Source organism: Phyllobates terribilis, unplaced genomic scaffold (assembly GCF_046119375.1).
Source record: "Phyllobates terribilis strain yellow unplaced genomic scaffold, ASM4611937v1 Scaffold_5__5_contigs__length_657084704, whole genome shotgun sequence".
NCBI classification, from domain to species: Eukaryota; Metazoa; Chordata; class Amphibia; order Anura; family Dendrobatidae; genus Phyllobates; species Phyllobates terribilis.
In genome coordinates this window covers 412,400,855-412,425,231 of record NW_027362765.1, presented here as the reverse complement: position 1 = coordinate 412,425,231, position 24,377 = coordinate 412,400,855, and the positions used below count along the sequence as shown (strand labels likewise).

Sequence of the window (24,377 nt, the reverse complement as noted above, 5' to 3'; positions counted from 1 at the left end):
GGTCTCTAAAGCCTGCAAAATCAAACAAACAGTCCTTCTGAGGACTAATATCCATCCCAGATATCAGGCAGGCAGGCTGTATAGGAGACGCAGTGGTTATACCAGCAAACACTGCATTACAGTCCTGTGTGCTGCTGCTCAAATTGCTAGACTTAGCCCCAGGTCTCAGGGGCCAGGAAAAATCCTTTTTTTTTTCATCTAAATCCTCTTTTTTTTTTTTTTTCCTAAGTCAGACTGTACAAATACCCGTCTTATTAACCTTTTGGTATTTTTCTCCCCCAAAAAATAAAAATTTGTGTGTCTGTGAGTGTTCAGACACAAATATATCTGTTTAAAAGAGTCTGGTTTCGGCCAGATAACTAGAACTGTGGTTTTGCAGTTCCACGGTTCAAATCTCTGTATTATCCACTTTTTTGTCTTTTTTTCATAAAAAAAAAACAGTTTGAGTGTCTCGCTGACTGTTCAGACACAAATATATCTATTTAAAAAAGTCTGTTATACGCCAGGAAATTAGAACTGTGGTTTTCCTCTTCCACGGTTCAAATCTGGGTGTTATCCACTTTTTTGCCTTTTTTCCATTAAAAAAACAGTTTGAGTGTCTCTCTGACTGTTCAGACACAAATATATCTCTTTAAAAGATTCTGATGTAGGCCAGAGAACTAGAACTGTGGTTTTCCTCTTCCACGGTTCTAATCTCCTTTTTATTACCCTTTTGCCATTGATAGTGCGAGTGTAAGCTATTTTACTTCATTTACAATGGGCAAGGTGCGTGGCAAGGGACGTGGAACTGGACGTTCTGGTGATGGTGCGTGCAGAGGACGGGGCCGTAGCCAAGGTGAAAATGTGCCACAACCAACAGCCAGTTCAAAACCGAATTACTAGGGAAGCACACAACAACACTACTATTGCGAACTGATCAGTGTGAACAGGTTATTAATTGGATAGCAGATAATACTTCCAGTCACCTGGGCACCACCACCTCCGGTCTGTCTTCCACACGGTCAAGTCTTAGTAGCCGTGAGTCTCGACCACATACTCCTCCTCACCCTGATGCTCCTTCCTCCCACCATGCCGAGTGTCGTCAGACAGCAACTGATCCCACAGTTGGACACTCTGAAGAGCTGTTCACTGGTCCATTTCCATATTTGGGCCCCTCGCCTGCTCCGCTTGAAGTGGTGGAAGAGGAAATCCCATGTAGCGATGGCCAAATATTTGAACAGCCACAGCCACAGGAAGGCTACGCTGGCAATTTGTCACAAGAGGAGGACGATGACGAGACAAAATTGTCACGAAGTGAGGAGGAGGACCGTGGTGCGGAAGTGGAAGAGGAGGAGGTGGTGGATGATCTAGTAACTGACCCAACGTGGCAGGAGGACACGCAGAGAGAGGCCAGCAGCACACAGGGGGCGGGAGGCAGAGTACCCCAACAGGCAGGAAGAAGCAGTGTGGTGGCCGCAGACAGAAGGCGGGCAACCGTTCCCCGCAACACCAACACGAGGGACGTTGCCAGTACAACCGGTAGGTCTTCCAGAGTCTGGAATTTTTTTAAAGACTCTGCTGATAACCCCAAACAGGCCATTTATACCACCTGCCAGGCCAGCATCAGCAGGCATGACAAAACTGCCAGCCTGACCACCACCAACATGATCAGGCACATGTCAGCAAAGCACCCGACTTTGTGGGGTGAACCCCAGGGCACACGACCAGTGTCAGCGGGTGTCACCACTGCTTCTTCCGCTGTTGTGCGTGTAAGAGAACCCCCTGTTGTGCGTGCAAGGCAATCCCCTGTCCATACTGCATGCAAAGATGTCCCCTCCTCTCAGTCTTCACTTGTTATGGCAGTTTCTCAAGAAACAGCATCAACGTCCATGTCCCATCGCAGCGTTCAATTGTCCATATCCCAGACCTTTGAACGAAAGCGCAAATTCGCAGCCAACGCCCCACAGGCCACAGTCCTAAATTCGCACATTTCACGACTGTTTGCATTGGAAATGCTGCCTTTTAGGCTGGTGGAGACGGAATCCTTCCGCAACCTTATGGCGGTGGCCATCCCTCAGTACTCGGTCCCCAGCTGACACTATTTTGCCCGGTGTGCCATCCAAGCACTACACAAGCACGTGTCCCAAAACATCTGCCGTGCCCTCAACAACGCAGTTACTGGGAGAGTCCACCTGACAACGGACACGTGGACAAGTGCTTGTGGCCAGGGACGGTACATCTCCCTGACGGCACACTGGGTAAACATAGTGGAAGCCGGGACCCAGTCGGACCTTGGCACGGAACACATCCTCCCCACACCGAGGATTGCGGGCCCTATGTCAGTCAGAGTTGCCCTCACAGTGTACAGCTCCTGCGCATCATCCTCCTCCTCATGTTCAGCCTCATGTTCCATCTCAGATATCACCACATCAGTTACAAGCTGGAAGCACTGCAGTACTGCCTCAGCCAAGCGGCAACAGGCTGTGCTGAAACTCATAAGCTTAGGTGATAAACCTCACACTGCTTGAGAGTTGTGGACAGCTGTGAAAGAGCAGGCAGATCTGTGGCTGAGACCGCTGAACCTACATCCAGGCATGGTCGTGTGTGACAATGGCTGTAACCTGGTGGCGGCTCTGAGGCGAGGCGAGATCACACACGTACCATACCTGGCTCATGTGCTTAACCTCGTGGTTCAGCGGTTTCTTAAATCCTACCCTGAGTTGCCAGATCGGCTCGTTAAAGTACGCCGCCTGTCAGCTCATTTTCGGAAGTCGGCTACAGCTTCCGCCGCCCTTGCTGTGTTGCAGCAGCGTTTGCAGCTTCCATCACACCGACTGGTGTGTGATGTCCCCACACGTTGGAACTCTACCCTCCACATGGTGCAAAGGATTTGTGAGCAGAAGAGAGCAGTTGTGGAGTACCAGCTGCAACAATGCCGTCGATATTCAGGTCAGACTCCACACATAAGACCTCAGGAGTGGACCTGGATGTCTGACATATGAACCATCCTGACAAACTTTGAGGAGTCCACCAAGATGGTGAGTGGCGATGATGCCATCGTTAGCGTCAGCATCCCACTTGTCTGTCTTTTGCAACGCTCTCTGCAGAGAATTAAAGAGGAGGCATTGCAGCCAGAGTATGATTAGATGGATCAAGAAGCAGTAGCGGGCGATTACACACAGCCCAGCCTCATCTCATCCCAACGTGCATTGGGGGACAATGAGGGAGAGGAGGAGGAGGAAGAACAGGAGCTGGTATCATGCGCTGTAGACGGTAGTACCTGTACAACTGTCATACCGTCGGTTCAGCGTGGGTGGCCTGAGGACATTGGGGAGGAGGAGGAGGAGGAGAGTATGGTCAGTCGTCATCTTGGTGAGGACACGGAAGTCTTGCCCGTTACCAGTCTGGCACGCATGGCTGACTTTATGTTACGCTGCCTTAACCGTGACCCTCGCGTTGTCAAAATGTTGGGTGACAGTCATTACTGGTTGGTGACACTTTTAGACCCCCGCTACAAGGAGAACTTTCACTCTCTTATTCCTGAGGTGGAGAGCTCTACAAAAATGGGTCAGTACCAGAAGGCCCTTGTGCAGAACTGTTAAAAAAATTCCCATCTGAACACGCTAGCAGAAGAGGTCACAGTTCGTTGCCCAACCAAGGCGTACAGGCGAGAGAGACGCAACTCCAATCCAGCAGAGGCAGGGGATCACTGTCAACGTTCTGGGACAGTTTTCTGAGACCCGCCCAGCTTATAGGCCCTGAGACGCGGGGTCCTCACAAGGAGTGGAAAGTTTCAAAAGATGGTGAGGGAGTACCTTGCCGACAGTACCAGCGTCCTCCATGATTCCTCTGTGCCTTTGAATTATTGGGTATCCAAGCGGGACACTTGGAATGAACTCGCTCTGTATGTCTTGGAGGTCCTGGCATGCCCTGCCACTAGCGTGTAATCGGAGCGTGTTTTCAGTGCCACTGGGGGAATTATAACTGATAAGCGCACTCGCCTGTCAACTGACAATGCTGACAAGCTGACCCTTATCAAAATGAACAAGGGCTAGATTGGGCCAGACTTCTCATCACCACCAAATGACAGCAGAGTAACAAAGTCAAATCCACTGTGTTATTTCGGGATGTGTATTTGTGTATTCCCATGCACCGCTTCACACCCACACATGGGTATACGTTTCCTCATTTCGGCTGTTTTTTGCTCTTCTCCTTATCCTCAGCCTCCACCACCACTATACCACCAGGGTGACCGTGGTCAGTGTTGCCAGCATTGCAAGTTCCTCCGTCCTAATTTTTTGGCAGCTTTTGCTTGGAAGGCATAGGCAAAGACTATGGGAGACCCACTCCCCAATAATGGGAATAATGTTTTTAATATGCTGTACTGCATGGCTCTTGTAAGGGGCATTGCAAGTTCCTCCGTCCTAATTTTTGGCAGATTTTGCTTGGAAGGCATAGGCAAAGACTATGGGAGACCCACTCCCCAATAATGGGAATAATGTTTTTAATATGCTGTACTGCATGGCTCTTGTAAGGGGCATTGCAAGTTCCTCCGTCCTAATTTTTGGCAGCTTTTGCTTGGAAGGCATTGGCAAAGACTATGGGAGACCCACTCCCCAATAATGGGAATAATGTTTTTAATATGCTGTACTGCATGGCTCTTGTAAGGGGCATTGCAAGTTCCTCCATCCTAATATTTGGCAGCTTTTGCTTGGAAGGCATATGCAAAGACTATGGGAGACCCACTCCCCAATAATGGGAATAATGTTTTTAATATGCTATACTGCATGGCTCTTGTAAGGGGCATTGCAAGTTCCTCCGTCCTAATTTTTGGCAACTTTTGCTTGGAAGGCATAGGCAAAGACTATGGGAGACCCACTCCCCAATAATGGGAATAATGTTTTTAATATGCTGTACTGCATGGTTCTTGTAAGGGGCTTTAAAATCATCTTGTTAAGCTACTGTGACCTCCACGTCTCTTCCAAGGGTCATTGATATTGTCTTTTTATTCCACTGGGACCTCCAAGTCTCTTCCAAGGGGCATTAAAACCATCTTGTTAAACCAATCTGAACTCCACAGCTCTTCCAAGGGGCATTGAAATGTTGTTTTTAATTACCTCTAACCTCCACGACTCTTCCAACGGGCATTGCATTTCCTCCTAATTTTAGTCAGCTTTTGCTTTTCAATGCATAGGCGAACACTAAGGGAGACCTACTCCCCAATAATGGGTAGAAGGATTTTAGTACGCTGTAATCCACGTCGGTTTCAAGAGGCATTGCAGTTCCTCATAATTTTTGGAAAGCCTTCAATTCACTGCTTAGGCCAACAGTGTACAGGAGACCCAGTTGCTATAAATGGAAAAAACGGTTTAGTTAAGGCCCTCTGACCTCCATGTCACTTCCAAGGGGCATTGGAGTGCCTCGAAATTTTTGGTAGGCATTGCACTCACTGTATGCTCTATAACTGTGTAGCCGAACCACTCCTTTTGGTACAGAAACATGTCCTACAAGACATGTGTGGTTGACTGGCCTGATATTGATGTGAATGGTCCCTGTTCCTCCTGCTCTTTCTCCTTTGCCACCACCTCATCCGTCATTCATCATCAGAAGCTTTGTTTTAACGGGAGTCATAGAACTGGGATAGTAGCAGGAAAACATCCAGCAATCGTCGGAGGAGGTAGGATATGCGCCAAAACGCTGACCACCTCAGGCTTAGCCGCTACTACATACATGCGCTTGCATTCCAAGGAACAGAAAGCTAAGGAGATGGATGGCCTCATGATCATGAATAATTTACTCATTGTGTAGGAGGCCGACCACTGCTGCTGTCTACCTTCTGAACTTTGTGTTGTAGCCTGATTGACCCAGGACCCGCAATCCTCTATGTCTGGAGGATGTGTTGCATCCCAGTGTCCAACTGTGTCCCGGTTTCCACAATATTAACCCAGTGTGAAGGCGTCAGTGAGATGGACCATCCCTGGCCACATTCACTTGTCCACGTGTTTGTGGTTAGGCTGTCCTTCCCACTAAATGCACTGGGGAGGGCACAGGTAATGTTTTGGTATGCACGCTTGTGTATAAGGCGCACCGGGACAAATAAGGGTGGCTGGGGACCGTTTATGGACACCCGGCCGCCTCCAGGCGGCTGGGGACCGTGTATGGGCACCCGGCTGCGGGGCGGCTGGGGACCGAGTATGGACACCCGGCCGCCCCCTGGCGGCTGGGGACCAAGTGTGGACACCCGGCCGCCGGGCGGCTGGGGACTGAGTCTGGATACCAGGCCGCCGACGCAGCCATGACGTGGTGGCTAGACTCCGCCTCCCCATGCCTAAAAGGCCCAATTTCAAGTGCAAGTAAGCAGTATGGTATTGCAGCCTGGGGTTGGGTGGGTGGCAGGTTGCATACTTGCGCTTGCATTGCAAAGAATGGGGGAGGTACAATTGAACACTGCCCTGGGACAAGGACTTGAACGGGGATAGTTGCAAGTCTGCAACGACAGGTGCAGGGCGGGAGGCATCTTCGCATGTGCCATGAACAGGGGGTTGGCGTGCACACACTACAGCGGAATAGGCTGTCCTTCCCACTAAATGCACTGGGGAGGGCACAGGTAATGTTTTGGTATGCGCGCTTGTGTATAAGGCGCACCGGGACAAATAAAGGCAGCTAGGGACCTTTTAAGGACACAAAGCCGCTTCCAGGCGGCTGGGGACCGTGTATGGGCACCCGGCTGCGGGGCGGCTGGGGACCGAGCATGGACACCCGGCCGCCCCCTGGCGGCTGGGGGCTGAGTATGGATACCAGGCCACCAACGCAGCCATGACATGGTGGCCGGCGTCCGCCTCCACAAGCCTAAAAGGCCTCATTTCAAGTGCAATCAAGCTAGCAGTATGGTATTGCAGCCTGGGGGTGGGTGGGTGGCAGGCTGCACACTTACGCTTGCATTCCAAGAAAACAAAGCAGATGCTAACTTCTATCATCATCATCATGCTCCTCACCTTGGCACTCTCAACTCCCCTGATGGAGAAGCCAGGGCCCACCGGAGGAGTCTGGTTGTCTGGTGGGCTCGTCAAATGCTGCCCTAAAGCAGGCCAGGCTAAGAAAAGTGTGGGGAAGGTTCCCGGGACAAATAGTGGCGGCTGGGGACTGAGTATGGAGACCTTGCCGCCGACGCAGCCATGAGGTAGTGGCCAGCTTCGGCCTCCTCCAAACTAAAAGGCCCCATTTCAAGTGCAAGCAAGCAGTATGGTATTGCAGCCTGGGGGTGGGTGGGTGGCAGGCTGCATACTTGCGCTTGCATTGCAAGGAATGGGGTAGGTACAATTGAACACTGCCCTGGGACAAGGACTTGCACGGGGATAGTTGCAAGTCTGCATCTTCTGATGCGGCAAGGATCACTTCTGATGGGCACACTTTTAGGCAGTGACCTGGGTGTCAGAGATGCTTCCAGGGGTCTTCCCCATGCTGTTCCCATGTCTTTTCAGCACTGTATGCATGTGTCACACAGCACATGGCCAGATAAGATTGTAAAATGTTACAATGACATTTCCCGGTGAATGCATTTGTCACGGTTGAAAGCAATACAAAAGTGCAAAAACGCATAAAAAATGCTACTTGTGAACATAGCCCAAGGTGTGGAGGAGTATTTTTGTTTTTGGTTATTTATTTTACCTTATACACAAGTCTTTACCCTGGAAAGGAAGTTCCTTAACATATTTCACAGGAAAGCAGTTTCAGTTTCGTTTTTGAACGTTTTATTGTGAGCCCTTAAAAGTGGCTTAATACCTCTGACCACGTTGTTGACAGCAGTGACCTGGGGGTCAGAAATGCTTCCTGGAGTGATCCCCATGCTGTCCCCATGTCATTTGAGCACTGTCACTATCGTTATCACTTTTTAGGCTTTCTACAGATTGCCGGGGGTGCCGCCGCAAAAATGCTCGGGTCTCCCATAGACTAAAATTGGGCTCGTTGCTCGGGTCGAGCACCCGAGTATCACGGTGAGCTCGGCCCGAGCTTCGAGCACCCGAGCATTTTAGTGCTCGCTCAACACTACTAGTAACAGGTTTTCTTTATAGGAGACTTATGCTTCAACTTTTATAATACAACTTTTCAAATTGCCTCATTAGAGAAGAAGAGGACTTGATCTACTGTGTCACCAATTCTAAGTCAATATCGACCCTTTAACAATCCTTGCCTGACTTAGGATAAAAGCCAAACCAGATACTCTATTTGCAGACATGTGTTTTGGGGTGTTGGCCCCTCATCAGTGCAGAGCAAGAGATCTGATTTGGCTGGATGAGAGGCCTCTGGAGTTTAAGGGGCAACATCAAGAGGCAATTTGCATATATAATTTCCCAGAGGAGCATTGCATGGCCTATAAGTCTCCTTACACTGGCATGTCACTCTCCACAAGGAGAGACGTTACCCCTTAGACCATAGAACAACTTTGTTTGTCTTTTTTTACCACTGATATCAGTATAGCTCTGTCCGATACCCAATTATCAATACAAATTCATGCATGCACTAATATCTCAAGCCCGTATCATACCACAAGGTAGCAGTGTATATTTTTAGGAGATTGAAAAGGGATAAAAATAGTTTGTACAAACTGAATAATTACAGGCAAATAATAATTATCACTGTCTCTATGGAAACTGGTATGGGATGTAGGAGGATTTGATGTGCTGTAGACATATCCACAGCACAGGAGGATGTCATCTGAAAGTGATATTATACTTACAGCCAGAGTGAGTTTCTGCCTTGTGTGATGACCCCCGTGAACTTAGTGAGTCTTCGAGCGTCTACTTCAAGCCACTGCTGCAGGTCACTTCTTCCCGCGCACCAAGCCCCATCGAACAGGTCATTTTCGTTGACCCCCGCCTGCCATATAACAAGCACAGATCAAGGTAATGTCTAAAGCTTGTTCAAAGGATATAACTGTGCATATATAGGAAAAATATAAGCTTAGACCATACGGGAAAACTAAGCCTAAATCATTTCCTTGAGAGTTGACCTGTTAAAATGCAAGGATTTGCCTTGGTCTTTTCTAAAGTTTTATGGAGACTTCTAGGAAAAACTTAAACTATGAATATATAATAAAATAAGACATCACAAAAGTGAAGCAAAAGCTATAGTCAATACAAACTAGTCATGAACTATCGAGGCCAACTTATTTTGTCTAAAATACATTAAAGAAATGGGATACAACAACAAAGCTGAAATTAGACCTCAAGTTTAGCCAACCAGAAAGAAGATCCTGGTGTTTATTTCCACCTTTGTATCCTTTCCACCCAACATCAAATCCAATGGGTCCAATTCCTCACCCAATAGTTTAAAGGAGTTATCCAGTGATGCCTCTCAATTCTGCATCAGATGCTCTACTGCTAATGGAATCAAGGGCAAATAACGTGGATCAGTCACCAGATTTCACAATACAAACTGCATATAATGATACAACTCATATTGAACCTGACGAGGCTGGTGTACTTACTTTGATAATCTAATTTGATAAATCGAAAGTTTATTCTAAATTGCTTAGTGTGATTGACAGGTCCTCAGTGTCCCCCCTACCTTCTGCTGCCGCTGAATCTCGACCCAACTAGCCTCAAGCTCCCTCTCCCCTGCTGCTGATGTTGAAAAGTTTCCCTGAGGCCCCTAGGACTCTGGCTACTCACTAGGTGTTCCCTATATGCTGCACAGCTTCTAATCTTACCCCACCCTGCTCTGATTACGTCATGCATCATTTGTCTTTATAACAGGGCGCCCCAATATAGCGTATTAATCAGGACAAAGAACGCAATTTGGAATGACAGTAAATTTGGATTTCCTCCAATAGTCAGGCAAGGCTATAATTGCAATACCGACCCTCTATCTTTGGAAGCGGGTGAGGGGGGTAGCATGCATCTATGTGCTTTCAAATGCTAGGGCTGAATTTCATACCCAGTCTGGCCCTGGGATTTACTTAGCTACACAATATAATAAATGCACTTTATACTCACTGTCCAAGATTAAAGCTGGCAGTGTAAAAGATAAGAGCAAAATTTGCAAAACACCTGGATGTTGAGGCGTCCCCTGTGGGCACCCAGCCCATAACGTTTCACTGTTGAAGCATGAAGCTGGAAGTCTGTTACTTTTAGGGTCTCCAGTCCCAGTGGGGGGCAACCTACAGGATAAAGCAGCAAATGAGTGACAAGTAATCATGTACGAGTGCATAACCAGAGATCTTAGCAGGACTTAGATTGCACCTCAGTACCTAATGAAATATGGCAAAATTCATAAATGTAGAGAGGAGAATGACTAGTTGTCATGTGGCTGGATGATCCTCAAGACAACTCTGAAAACTTGTGATCCAGTAGTAATTTGTAAAATTATCTGTGATTAGAAGCAATGAAAGCTGTTTTCTACAGGGGAAAAATACTTTTAGATGTGTTCTAAACAGGATTCCCAAGAACTTACTGATATACTGTTACACACCTGCCCCATATATCCCAGTCTTCGCTCCCTTCCAATGGATCTGCTGCCCTTTGTTGTGCTCCACGTCAGGTTTTGCAGATTGCCTGGTGCGGATCAGTGACATCATCTCCCCAGACCAGTTTAAAGCCCATTGACACACACCCCTGTGTCTTGGGATTGAGTTTCTAGACCGCCGTGTTTGGTGTGCTCCACCTTCTGTGCATACGGCGTTTATTTGCTTCCATCCCGGCTGGGTTATACTTCATCCACCACGCATCTCCTGAGATTCCAGAGTTTGCCAAGTCCTTGCTGCCCCAGCTTACTACATCAACGCCCAGGGTCCGTGTGCCCACTCAGACCTAGTGCCTAGAGGGTCCACCTATCCTGAGCCTTGACAAATACTTTTAAACTTTTAAAACTTCAGCTCTCATCCTTGATCCCATCTCTACTTCTGGCCAACAAAGAAAAGTATATCCTGTGTTGGCATGTCACTGGCTGACTTTCATTTTAATATCCAAGCCAGCCCCATTTTCTGTCTTGATGTATAGATACAGAAGAGGCCTTCACTGTTGAAATGAGCAGTCAGTCTCTTAAAGGGAATCTGTCAGCAGGTTTTTGCTATGTAATCTGAGGACAGCATGATATAGAGGTTAAAACACTGAATTCAGCGACGTATCACTTATTAGGCTGTGTGCTTTTGTTTCCATACAATCAAGGTTTTATTAGCAGGACATTATTACTGCCTGGACTACTGCTCACATGACTGCTAGTCCGCCCACTGCCCCTCCTATGATAAGCAGCTCACTGTCAATAGACAATGCACACAGAAAGTTGTGGCTCAGTGGTGTGGGTGGGGGCAGCTTTCTGAGCTCTGCTTCATCCTACATCTAAGAACTTTGATTGTGTCACAACTGCTGCACCCTGTAAACTAAGGGACACATTGCTGGAATCAGGGTCTCTTTTCCTACATTCTTCTGCTCTCAGAAGAGGTAGCAAAAACCTGGTGACAGATTCCCTTTAATGTATCAACACAGAAAAACCTGGTCAGAAGTGTAGGTGCCAAACCCAGGACCAAGGCTGAAAGCTGAAGAGCAGTGTGTATATTGTGGGTGTCCAAAAATAATATTCACCTCTGACCTCTAATCCAATTCCCCAATGAGGAATTCTGTGCTTGTTATGTAAGAGCTGTGATTGAATCTTCTCATCTTAATAGTCGGGATGACCACACATACAATTTTTGTTAGATCAGCTCTTTAATGAGCTCAGCATGAAAATCTAAAATCTAAAATAATTGATATTCACCCTCATCGACCCTATTCCCATTCCTATGTTTGCCCTGACCTTGCTGGTCTCTACTACCTGGTCATGTCTTGACACATTGAAAATAAGAGTAAACACCCGCTTAGCCAATCACTGGCCACATGGATGACACGCCTCTGCCAGTGATTGGCTCAGTGAGCATTTCCAGATATTTCCAGTGCAGGGAGCAGGAAGTTGAGACCAGTAGGGACCGGGAAAGCAACGCAAAGGGAACATCGGGAAGCGGTAAAGTAAGTATCACTTCATTCAATTATTATGTCAGTCTGAGCCATCTGAAAAATTATTATCATCAAGTAAACAACACCTTTAAATTCTTGCCACTAGGTTTCTTTGCAAACTCCAGTGACAAACTGTGATAAGTGTATTTTTGAGGGATCCTTAAATGAAAAGGGATCATAAAATGCAGACAACCATTGATTTACACTATAAATGTGCATCATGTATGGGAAAATGTATCTTTTGTAAGGTTATCAGATATTACAACAAGAGTTCTGTATGACATCTATCGCTCACTCTGGCGGATCCCTGCTATTCCCAGTGGTGTCAAAGCTGACACATATGTATAAGGCAGACTAGTCCTGGAGGTAGATATTTCATCTTGCCTGAAGTCAATACATCTTGAATGATTAGTCTTTTCCATAAAGTGAAATAATGAACATGTAAGCACCTGTTGCTGCAGGCAGGCATCAATGTTATGAATTCTAGTATCATTTTCTTCCCTCATTTCTGTTCAATGGTCCCTGTACTTTCTGACAACTTGATCTCATTCCATAGAGAGTGCAATCAAGAGACAATCTGCAAATCACTTTAAATTGCTGCCGCTCCCTTCTCCCTTCTATTTAACTTCTGGCCACTTTCTGCAGTCAGCAGTGATATATAGAGTTGGATTACAGGAAATCTGTGCAGAATTTTATCAATCTACAGGAAGTGTGGGCGGGCCTTTATCTATATACAAGAAGTATGAGCGGGCCTTTATCTATATACAAGAAGTGTTGGTGTGGCTTTATCTCTACAGAAAGTGTGGGTGTGGCTTTATCTATCGACAGGAAGTATAGGTGGGGCTTTAACTTTATAGAAAGTGTAGATGGGACTTTATCTCTATAGGAAGTATGGGTGGGACTTTATCTACAGGAAGTGTAGGTGGGACTTTATCTCTATAGGAAGTATGGGAGGGAATTTATCTATCTACAGGAAATGTAGGTGGGGCTTTATCTCTACAGGAAGTGTGGGTGGGGCTTTATTTATCTACTAGAAGTGTAGGTGGGGCTTTAGCTCTACAGGAAGTGTAGGTGGGGCTTTATCTCTACAGGAAGTGTGGGTGGGGCTTTATTTATCCACTGGAAGTGTAGGTGGGGCTTTAGCTCTACAGGAAGTGTAGGTGGGGCTTTATCTCTACAGGAAGTGTAGCTGGGGCTTTATCTCTACATGTATAATTTTATGCTTAATTGTAAAACACTGGGCAAAATTGTCACTGAAAAAGACCTGGGTGTATTGGTGGACGACAAGCTCACGTTTGGTGGCCAGTGTCAGGCAGCTGCTGCAAAGGCAAATAAAATAATGGGATGCATTAAAAGAGGCAAAGATGGAAGTCACTAGTGCGACCACACTTAGAATACTGTGTACAGTTCTGGTCTCCGGTGTATAAGAAAGACATAGCTGAACTAGAGCGGGTGCAGAGAAGAGCGACCAAGGTTATAAGAGGACTGAGGGGGTCTGCAATACCAAAGCAGGTTATTACACTTGCGGTTATTTAGTTTGGAAAAACAAAGGCTTAGGGGTGATCTTATTACTATGTACAAGTATATGAGGGGACAGTACAAAGACATTTCTTCTGATCTTTTTACTCTGAGGCCTGAGATGGGGACAAGGGGGCATCTTCTACGTCTGGAGGAAAGAAGGTTTAATCATAATCGCAGACGCGGATTCTTTACTGTAAGAGCAGTGAGACTATGGCATTCTCTGCCGCATGATGTTGTAATGAGTGATTCACCACTAACATTTAAGAAGGGTATGGATGCCTTTCTTGAAAAGTATAATATTACAGGTTATATATACTAGATTCCTTGATAGGGCGTTGATCCAGGGAACTAGTCTGATTGCTGTATGGAGTCAGGAAGGAATTTTTTTTACCCAATGTGGAGCTTAGTGTTTGCCACATGTTTTTTTTTGCCTTCCTCTGGATAAACATGTTAGGCTATGGGTTGAACTAGATGGACTTAGTCTTCCTTCAACCTTAAAAACTATGTTACTATGTTACAGGAAGTATGGGTGGGGTTTTATCTACTGGAAGTGTAGCTGGGACTTTATCTTTATAGAAAGTGTGGGTGGGGCTTTATCTCTACAGGAAGTATGGGTGAGACTGTATCTATCTACAGGAAGTGTAGGTTGGGCTTTATCTCCACAGGAAGTGTGGGTGATGCGGTATCTCTACATGAAGTATGGGTGAGGCTTTATCTCTATAGGAAGTATGGGTAGAGCTTTATCTTTATAGAAAGTGCAGGTGGGGCTTTATCTCTACAGGAAGCATGGGTGGGGCTTTATCGTCATAGAAAGTGTGGGTGGGGCTTTATCTTCATAGAAAGTGTAGCATGGGGCTTTATCTCTACAGGGAGTGTGGGCGCGTGGCTTTATCTACAGTAAGTGTAGGTGGGGCTTTATCTTTATAGAAAATGTAGTATGGGGCTTTATCGCTACAGGAAGTGTGGGTGGGGCTTTATCTATCTAAAGGAAGTATAGGTGGGACTTTATCTTTATAGAAAGTGTGGGTGGGACTTTATCTCTACAGGAAGCATGGGTGAGACTGTATCTATCTACAGGAAGTGTAGGTTGGGCTTTATCTCCACAGGAAATGTGGGTGATGCGGTATCTCTACAGGAAGTATGGGTGAGACTTTATCTCTATAGGAAGTATGGGTAGAGCTTTATCTTTATAGAAAGTGCAGGTGGGGCTTTATCTCTACAGGAAGCATGGGTGGGGCTTTATCATCATAGAAAGTGTGGGTGGGGCTTTATCTTCATAGAAAGTGTAGCATGGGGCTTTATCTCTACAGGGAGTGTGGGCGCGTGGCTTTATCTACAGTAAGTGTAGGTGGGGCTTTATCTTTATAGAAAATGTAGTATGGGGCTTTATCGCTACAGGAAGTGTGGGTGGGGCTTTATCTATCTAAAGGAAGTATAGGTGGGACTTTATCTTTATAGAAAGTGTGGGTGGGACTTTATCTCTACAGGAAGTATGGGTGATGCGGTATCTCTACAGGAAGTATGGGTGAGGCTTTATCTCTACAGGAAGTATGGGTGAGACTGTATCTATCTACAGGAAGTATAGGTGAGACTGTATCTATCTACAGGAAGTATAGGTGGGGCTTTATCTCCACAGGAAGTGTGGGTGATGTGGTATCTCTACAGGAAGTATGGATGAGGCTTTGTCTCTACAGGAAGTATGGGTGAGACTGTATCTATCTACAGGAAGTATAGGTGGGGCTTTATCTCCACAGGAAGTGTGGGTGATGTGGTATCTCTACAGGAAGTATGGATGAGGCTTTGTCTCTACAGGAAGTATGGGTGGAGCTTTATCTTTATAGAAAGTGTGGGTGGGGCCTTATCGCTACAGGAAGTATAGGTGGGGCTTTATCTTTATAGAAAGTGTGGGTGGGCCTTTATCTTTATAGAAAGTGTAGGATGGGGCTTTATCTCTACAGGAAGTGTAGGTGGGGCTTTATCTTTATAGAAAGTGTGGGTGGGGCTTTATCTTTACAGGAAGTATGCGTGGAGCTCTATCTTTATGGAAAGTGTGGGTGGGGCTTTATCTCTATAGGAAGCATGGGTGGGGCTTTATCTTCATAGAAAGTGTAGCATGCGGCTTTATCTCTACAGGGAGTGTGGGAGGGGCTTTATCTATCTACAGTAAGTATAGGTGGGGCTTTATCTTTATAGAAAATGTAGTATGGGGCTTTATCGCTACAGGAAGTGTGGGTGGGGCTTCATCTATCTAAAGGAAGTATCGATGGGACTTTATCTTTATAGAAAGTGTGGGTGGGACTTTTTCTCTGCAGGATATGTAGGTGGGGCTTTATCTTCATAGAAAGTGTGGGTGGGGCTTTATCTCTACAGGAAGTATGGGTGGGGCTTTATCTTTATAGAAAGTGTGGGTGGGGCTTTATCTTTAAAGAAAGTGTAGGTGGGGCTTTAGCTCTACAGGAAGTATGGGGGGGGCTTTATCTTTATAGGAAGTGTGGGTGAGGCTTTATCTACAGGAAGTGTAGGTGGGTCTTTATCAAGGTACATGATGGGTGGGTGGAGCTCTGTCTCTCAACAGGATGTGTGGGACGGGGCTTTATCTATCTATAGAAAGTGTGGGAGTAGCTTTATCTTCCTAAAGGAAGTGTGGGTGGGACTATATCTCTACAGGAAGTATGAGCATAGCTTTGTCTCTCTACAGGAAGTGTGGGTGGGGCTTTATCTAAAGGAAGTGTGGGTGGAGCTTTATCTAAAGGAAGTGTGGGTGGGGCTTTACCTCTACAGGAAGTCTGAGCAGAGCTTTGTTTCTCTACAGGAAGTGTGGGTGGGGCTTTATCTGTATAGAAAGTGTGGGTGGGGCTTTATCTGTATAGAAAGTATGGGTGGGGCTCTGTCTCTTTATTTGAAGTGTGGGTGGGGCTTTATCTCTTTTTTTAGGAAGTGTGGGTGGGACTTCAGCTCTACAGGAAGTGTGAGCATAGCTTTGTCTCTTTACAGGAAGTGTGGACAGGGGTTTAGCTAAAGAAAGTGTGGGTGGGGATTTGTCTCTCTATAGTGTTTGTGGTCTTGTCTTTATCTATATGAAGTGTGAGCAAGGCTTTATCTTTCTACAGGAAGTATCGGTGGGGCTTTATCTCTTTATTAGAAATTTGGATGAGGCTTTATTTTTACTGAAAGTGTGAGTGTCTCTCTACAGTGAGTGTGGGTGTGGCTTTAGCTAAAGGAAGTGTGGGTGTGGCTTTATCTACATGAAGTGTGGGTGTGGCTTTATCTAAAGGAAGGGTGGGTGGGGCTTTATCTACGGAGAATGTGGGTGGGGCTTTATCTAGCAGAATGTAGATAAAGAGAAACACTCACTCAAAAAGTATGAATGGCAAATTAAGGAGCATGAGAGTTAAGACAGTTTTTGGACATATTACCTTGGTATGTTCACCAAGAGCAGATGTAATTTGATGTGGGGGGGAAAGGATAGCAAAAAAATGCTTTTCTACAGATTTTGTAGAAAAATACAGGTACACTGCAATAGCAACTGACCAAATGCAAGCTAAGTGCCTGGAGCCTGTATAGTGTCACATTAAGGCACTACGTTTCCACATTACAGAAGGCGCCATGTTGTACACCCACCATGACATGTAACGGACCATGCTGTGACTATGCCATTGAGGTTGTACTGGCACATAGATTTCTATGAACGCTGCATAAAACTAAGAACTTATACACAGGCCATAGTCTAAGTAGAAGTTTCTGACATCAGACATCACCCTGTATACACTTCAAGGATCTAATCTAATATTGCCTTATCAGCATTTAAAGTCACATAGAAATACTTCTTTAATCTACTTTTATACTCCTTGTCGGTATGAATTTTAATATATGGCTTTACTATATATTTTCTAGCAGAAGGAATATATAAAAGATTCATACGATTCCTGCAGCCCTGTAGATTACTAGTCATTATCACAAAGTAAAGTATAATGCAGCTAAACCAGCGTTATAATCCAAAATCCTCTAGGCAATTCTAGCGCGAAAAAAGGCCGTCATGCTCATTCATGTTGTATATGGGAATAGGCATTTTTTAGGAGACGGTAACATTTTCCATTCACACTACATCAGATCTCGGCTTATATGTAAGATAAACTGTGGAAAAGATTCAGAGATTCTGCAGCCAGAAGCAGAAGATGTATTTATTAAACAGTCTGTGACTATAAGCAAGAAAAGTGCGCGAGATTAACGATATGACGGGGCCATTAATCTCAGCCTCCTACAAGGCATCACTTCCTTGGTGCATGGAAGGGGATAATGCAGTGCAGAGTTTTTAGCCCCATCAGTGTCTGCCCCGCGTACTGCTGATAGATGAAAGTTTGTAATATGGCAGAAGAATGGGGCAACTAACATAAGAGTGACTTTAACTCTCTCTAACGTGGGTTACAATTATCTGCACAAATTGTCGCCCTCTTTAAAGGATATAAACATCTTTGGATGCAATTTTTTTACTTAAAGGGAATCTGTCAGCAGTTTTTTGCTACCTCATCTGAGAGCAGGATAATGTAGGCAAAGAGAATCTGAATTCAACGATGTATCACTTAGTTTACTGGGTGCAGCAGTTCTGACAGAATCAGAGTTTTTAGATTTAGAATGAAGCAGAGCTGAGAAAGCTAACTCCGCCCACCACCAGGCTATGTATCTACAAAGTCCATAGACAGTGAGGTGCCTATCACTGAAGGGGGAGTGTCGGACTAGCATGCACGCGCTGCTGTGTATGAGCAATGATAAGCTCCTGATGCTAAAACAATCATTGCAAGCAAACAAAACCTCAGAGCTTGATAAGAAAGGCATGGTTGAATTCTGTGTTTTAACCCCTACCTCATGCTGTCTTCAGATTACATAGCGCCTAACCTGTTGACAGATTCCCTTTAAATGTATGCAAGTTGGGCCACAACTAATTGCTGCAATGGGGTTTTATTGAAAATGTTGGACCATTTGGATTCTACTGCCACTAGGTATCACAGTATATACCCAGCTGCAAAAAAAATGTTAAAGGGATATTAAAGGGGTTGTCCAGCCTTAGGCTACAAGTCTACAGTCACCCTATGTGACTGCAGACTTGTGAATCCTTACAGTGTCCACTGTCAGGATTCACCGGCGCTTGGAAGGGGTGGTAATGTGACAATTTGCATACTTCCGTCCACATTTCGACTAGACTGTGTATTGAACAATGCTGTGCATGACTAGTCCGCACATGACCGCATGTATGCAAATCACATACTGGCGGACACGTGACCTTCACTCCAGATGCTGACACCGGAGAATCCTGACAGCGCACCCGGTGAGGATTCACAGGTCTATAGTAGTATAAAGTGACAGCAGACTTGTAGCCTACGGTCGGACAACCCCTTTAAAGGGATATTCTGAGAATTGAAAGGGTATCACCTACCCATATGATAGGGCTAAATTACTGATTGCTGGGGATCCAATTGCTGGGACACACAGAGAACCTCGAGATCCTAAGAACTGGGCTCTTACATGGAGACGGTTCCCTGCTCGGCTATTTCTGACAGACATGTAGATTTTAAATGAAGCAGAGGTAGAATATATGTGTCTCTACTCCATTTAAGACAAGGCTCAGATTTTGGGGGAATACCTATTTAACAGTGAATCTGTCAGTGAGCTCCTCTTTGTAGCAGGTCTGTATCCCTTATCTCTTTTCACCTGAGCTATCTTCTAAGCTGATTTTTGCCCAAATTGAATTTTTATTTGGTCATTTTTTGGCATAGAAGAAAGTTCAGAAAAAGAGAGTTTAGAAACTGTTCCACTAATACAAGCCTGCTATGTACTGTGATACAAAAATGGACTGCAGAAGCCACATGGTCCACAATTTTTTTATGAAACCCTATTGCACAATTGCTTTTTAAGCAAAAATACATGGATTTATAAAAATTTGCCCCGAAGCAGTTGATACTATAGTGACTAAAGGGTTTCTGAAGATTTTGCGATGGGAAGAGCTGGAAGACAAACATTCCCCACAGGTAGCGCTTTATGGCGACCATTCAGATGAGGGATTGTCATCGGTATAATTAATGAATTGCTCAAGGTCAGCAACAAAGCAAGGACTGCTCTTATCGAGAAGAGTTACGCTCTGGAACAAAAAGTGGAGTTTTGAGTGTGAATACACCCACTATAAAGTCCAATATTAAAACACTGCATTAATCTATGGAGAAATTACCACATTTCACCGCTCTTTTGTGTATTATGCTTTTAAAGTAATGAACACAGTGAGTAATAGTTTATGTTTTTATATATTCTGTGCATCCTTTGCTTACAAATACGAGCAGGCACAAATGGCACCGATGTGTGGCCTCCATGGTATTACGATACGCGTCAGCAATGGAGGGTCACCCTGGTTAAAGAGGTTAACCAGGACTTTTTTTTTACTATGGGCCTAAATACTAAGAGGCAAGTACAGTACCTGTCTGTTGTACCCAGCACCGCTCCTGCCGGTGATTCATCTGCTTCATGTCAACAGAGCAGCTCTTTTTCTTCAGGGCTGCTCTGTTGATGGAGAGTGACTGCCATCGTCATGATGATGGATAGCCGGCTCCCTGCAGTTAGGCAGCAGGGAGTCGTGTGTCAATCAGCATGACGTTGGCAGTCACGCCCGGTCAACAGAACAGAGAGGAAGAGAAGCCGCTGCTCTGTCAACGTGATGCCAGTTGCCGGTAGAAGCAGTCTGTGAAATAGGCGCCGGGCACAACAGGCAGGTAGTTAGCATTTACATGCCTGTTAGTTCTTAGGCACATAGTAAAAAAAAATTAAATAGTCCTGGATAACCCCTTTAAAAAATGAACTCACCCATAAGAAAAGTATGTAAATTAGTTCTTCTCCAGAAGGAAGAAAACAGTTTCTCCAGGAAACCTATTGAGAGAGTGTAGTATGATGGACTTATCTGTAATGTGACCTTCACTTGCAAATATGTGTTCTTACATTATGTGGCTATTTGATGAAGCAATTACGTGGATATTCAACACACAAATCTGTTAAAAAACAATGTAAATAGATTAGCTTAGAAATATAGAATTTTATAATGATGGACATTGGAGCAAAAGAGAAAAAGTAGCAAAAATTTGAAAAATAGATGCTTAAGAATGGCTCACAATGATGTTACAGGGGCAGGAATACATATTACAGATATGGACAAAGCAGGAAAAAACAAACTTTCTCACGCACTTTCTCTGACGTTTTGGGTCATCTTCTCTTCGCCTGTTCCAAAAACAAACTTGTCAGACGTTTTCTTGTTTTTCTCTGCCTTCTTGCTACTGTTTTTGGCTGAGGAGAAAAGAGAAGGACGTCTTAATATGTTTGGCTGATTATAATCATATAAAACGAGGCTGAGAACAGTCACACACTCTGCACAGGAATCTCTTTACGGGCTCATTCACACTAACACATTACAGCACGTTACAACCCAAGTTGTCCGGAGCCGTAATACAGTACAGCACACACAAGTCCGATGAGCCATAAGGTACCTCTGTGTGCCTACAAGAATATCTGGATGATATACAATATAAGGGAATTTTTTTTTAGACTTTGTATGAATTTTAACTTTTTCTATTTCATGTCGTATTATGGGGTCACCTTACCATAGACGACATGATCTCCCAAATACAGTGCAATCCGCATATGGCGGAACATGTGCCTACACTTCAGAGTGTCAATGCCTATGTATAATATTACATTTTAACGCTGGGAAGTACTAAAATGGACAGAATCAATGTACCTGATGCCAAAAGGTATATAAAAAATGTTATTAAAGGGAACCTGTCTGTGAATTCATGTTCACCATTGTACGGACAGCATGAATCAGACCCTGGTTGCACAATTGCAGCCAGGTAAGTTTTTCTCGAAAATTCTCCGGTGTTGCAGAGAATATATAGTTTTAGTATCCATCCTGGAACCATAGGGAAAGACTTGACTCGTATGATGCTGTCCCCAGCCGACTTTTCACTGCACCAGTCTAATTTATTAACAAGTCTCTCACTAAGTGCACACATAGGAGGCTAAAAAGGAAAGTCCATTTATTTGGAGCTATCCCCGATCCCTTTTTCTCACATTCCTTTTCCAGGATTTTTGGGATGTGGAAGCCTAACCATCCACTTTCACAGGGAAACCAATCTCTATCATAATTTTCGTAAAGAGTAAAGTATAGGTTGTAGAGTCCAAAGCACCTTACCCTCAGATCTCTCCTCCCATGGACCCTGAAACTGAACATGGAGGAGTTGGTGCCATTGTATATATTAGAACTTTCTGGAATCCTGTGATTTATCCCTCACTTTCCAGACAGTGAATATGAAAAGTGCACTGACTAGGGCTGGTACTCGAGGGTTGTTATGTCAGGAAGGTCAGCAATCTTCATCTCTGATGAACCATGATACTTATCTGGCACTGTATGATGGGCGAGCCGGATCAGACGCTGAACAATTTTAAAATAAATTGTACTATAGCGTTGGCAGAACAAGAGCCGACATTACAACGGAAATTCTTTATTACTTAATCCCTTGAAGATATTATACTTAAATGTTCTATCACATTGGGCTGACACACTGATACCAGACCTGTCAATCAAAGCTCTAATGTGTGCGCTAAATATTAGACACGCTCGGAGACATTCATTCTCGCTAATCACATGCTTTGTCATCCAGAATTATGTCTGGTTAAAAGATGTCTAGCTCCAAGCAGCAAAGTGTGTTCTCCATTATAGATAGATAGATAGATAGATAGATAGATAGATAGATAGATAGATAGATAGATAGATAGATAGATAGATAGATAGATAGATAGATAGATAGATAGATAAATAGATAGATAGATAGATAGATGGATCTATAGATAGATAGATGGATAGATGGATAGATAGATAGATAGATAGATGGATAGATAGATAGATAGATAGATAGATGGATATATAGATAGGAGATGGATAGAAGGATAGATAGATAGATAGATAGATAGATAGATAGATAGATAGATAGATAGATAGATAGATAGATAGATAGATGCAACATTTCAGTTCCACATGCTGCCATTCTTTGTTTGCTACTGTGAAGATTCGTTTGATATGATCCTGAGATCCTGGTAAAAAATAAATATATACTTACCTTCTGATGGCCGCCGGTGTAGTTACCCGATGCGTCCTGGCTTGCTGGCAGCTCGCAGTGGACTAAAAGGACCTGCCGACGTCAGCGGTCGCGTGACCCGTCACATGACTAAATTACATTATGGCAGGTCCTTCACACCACAACGAGCTGCCGGCAAGCCAGAACACCGGAGGCCATCAAAAGGTAAGTATAATGTATATTTTTTATTTTATTCTTTTTTTACAGGTTCTATGGTACCCGGGTCCGGAGGAGAGTCTCCTGTCCTCCACACCCGGGTACCATCTGCACATTGAAACGCATGGATTCCGCATGTACAGATCCAGTGATGCGGATGACATTCGTTCCAATGCAAGTCAATGGCGGTGAAAACGCAGCGACTCCGCAAAATAATTGTTAGTGCTGCGGATTTTTCCGCAATGATAATCCGCAGAGGAAATCTCTGCAGCATGTGCACAACACATGCGGATTATCATTGGGGAACATGGCAGGCCTTCTACCAAGCGTTTTTTAAGCGTTTCTGCAGCGGAATTTCCGCTGCGGAAACGCTTAAACGCATAGTGGGCACACAGCCTTACAGTGCCACCTCTACTTTCTTTTTTGGGAAGGAAGTAAGATAAGGAAAGAAAGAAGGAAGGGTGAAAGAAAGAAAGGAAGGGAAAGAAGGAAGGAAGGTAAGTAAGGAAAGGAGAAAGGGAAAAAAGAAGGGATGAAAGAAGGAGGGAAGGAAGGAAAGCAAGGGTGAGAAGGAAGGAAGATAGGGAAAGAAGGAGGCAATAAGGGAGGAAGAGAAAGAAAGGAGGGAAGGAAGGAAGGGAAAGGAAAGAAGAGCGGGAGGAAGGAAGGGAAAAAGGAAGGAAGGGAAAGAAGAAAGGAAGGAAGGAAGGTAAGGAAAGAAGGAAGGAAAGGAAGGAAGTGCAGGTGAAAGCCAACAAGTCCACAGCAAAACACCAACATATAAAAGTGCAAAAACAAGCAGCACTCGCATGTAAATATGATTAAAAAAGTGATGATTTATTCCATGCCTAAGGTATACAACGTTTTGGTTCTGTGACTTTCTCATGTGAGGCATCTGCCGCTAAAAAAAATAAGATACTTTTTGAACCTTTTTTTTTCATTTTAAAAAGCATAAAAAGTTTGTGAGTGCAGTGTGTTATTAAACAGGCTGTTTGTTATCACCGGTTACCGTCCGTTTACCCATAGCCATATATGGCGAGGTCACATCAACATTACTAAGGCTGTGTTTGTATTTAAAGAGTTGGATAACAGTCCTAGGAGACCTCAGAGTGTCAGACACATCCTTTCAGGACAACATTCAGCTAACAGTAGTTTGTTCTGGAATGTACACAGCCAGTGGCGTAGACCACGCGACTGCTATGGGGCCCGTGAGCCGGGGGGGCCCCATAGTAGTCCAGGGGTGGACATACCGCCGCCAGTGCAGCTGCGCCGGGTCTCCACCATGCAGCTGCAGCAAGGGGCCCGCAAGGTGCAGCTGCTCCCTGCACGTGGCGGTTAGTGAGCAATCCCTGGAGCTCTGCTGCTGTCAGGAGGAGAATAGCAGCGGAGCTGGAGGGTTCATCCTCTGCTTCCTCCCTGACACAGGCGCGTGCAGCTTGATGACGTCATCATGCAGCGCTCGCCTGGGTCAGGAAGAAAGCTGCTGGCTGGGGCTGGGGAGAAGAATAATGGGATGGTGGGGCTGGGGAGAGCAATGATGGGGCTGGGGAGAAGAATGGCGGGGGCT

The 24,377-nt window shown here is 45.0% G+C and overlaps 1 protein-coding gene across 1 annotated transcript in view; it reads right to left on the bottom strand.

Moving 5' to 3' along the window:
• The window catches only part of CPXM2 (carboxypeptidase X, M14 family member 2), a 103,442-nt gene that overhangs the window by 59,431 nt on the left and 19,634 nt on the right, over positions 1–24,377 (bottom strand). The window contains exons 3-5 of the mRNA XM_073685142.1: positions 20,709–20,807; positions 10,029–10,138; positions 8,717–8,856 (exon numbers count right to left, since the gene is read on the bottom strand). Coding sequence (XP_073541243.1) covers positions 8,717–8,856; positions 10,029–10,138; positions 20,709–20,807 — 349 coding nt within the window. The remainder of the gene's footprint in view (positions 1–8,716; positions 8,857–10,028; positions 10,139–20,708; positions 20,808–24,377) is intronic.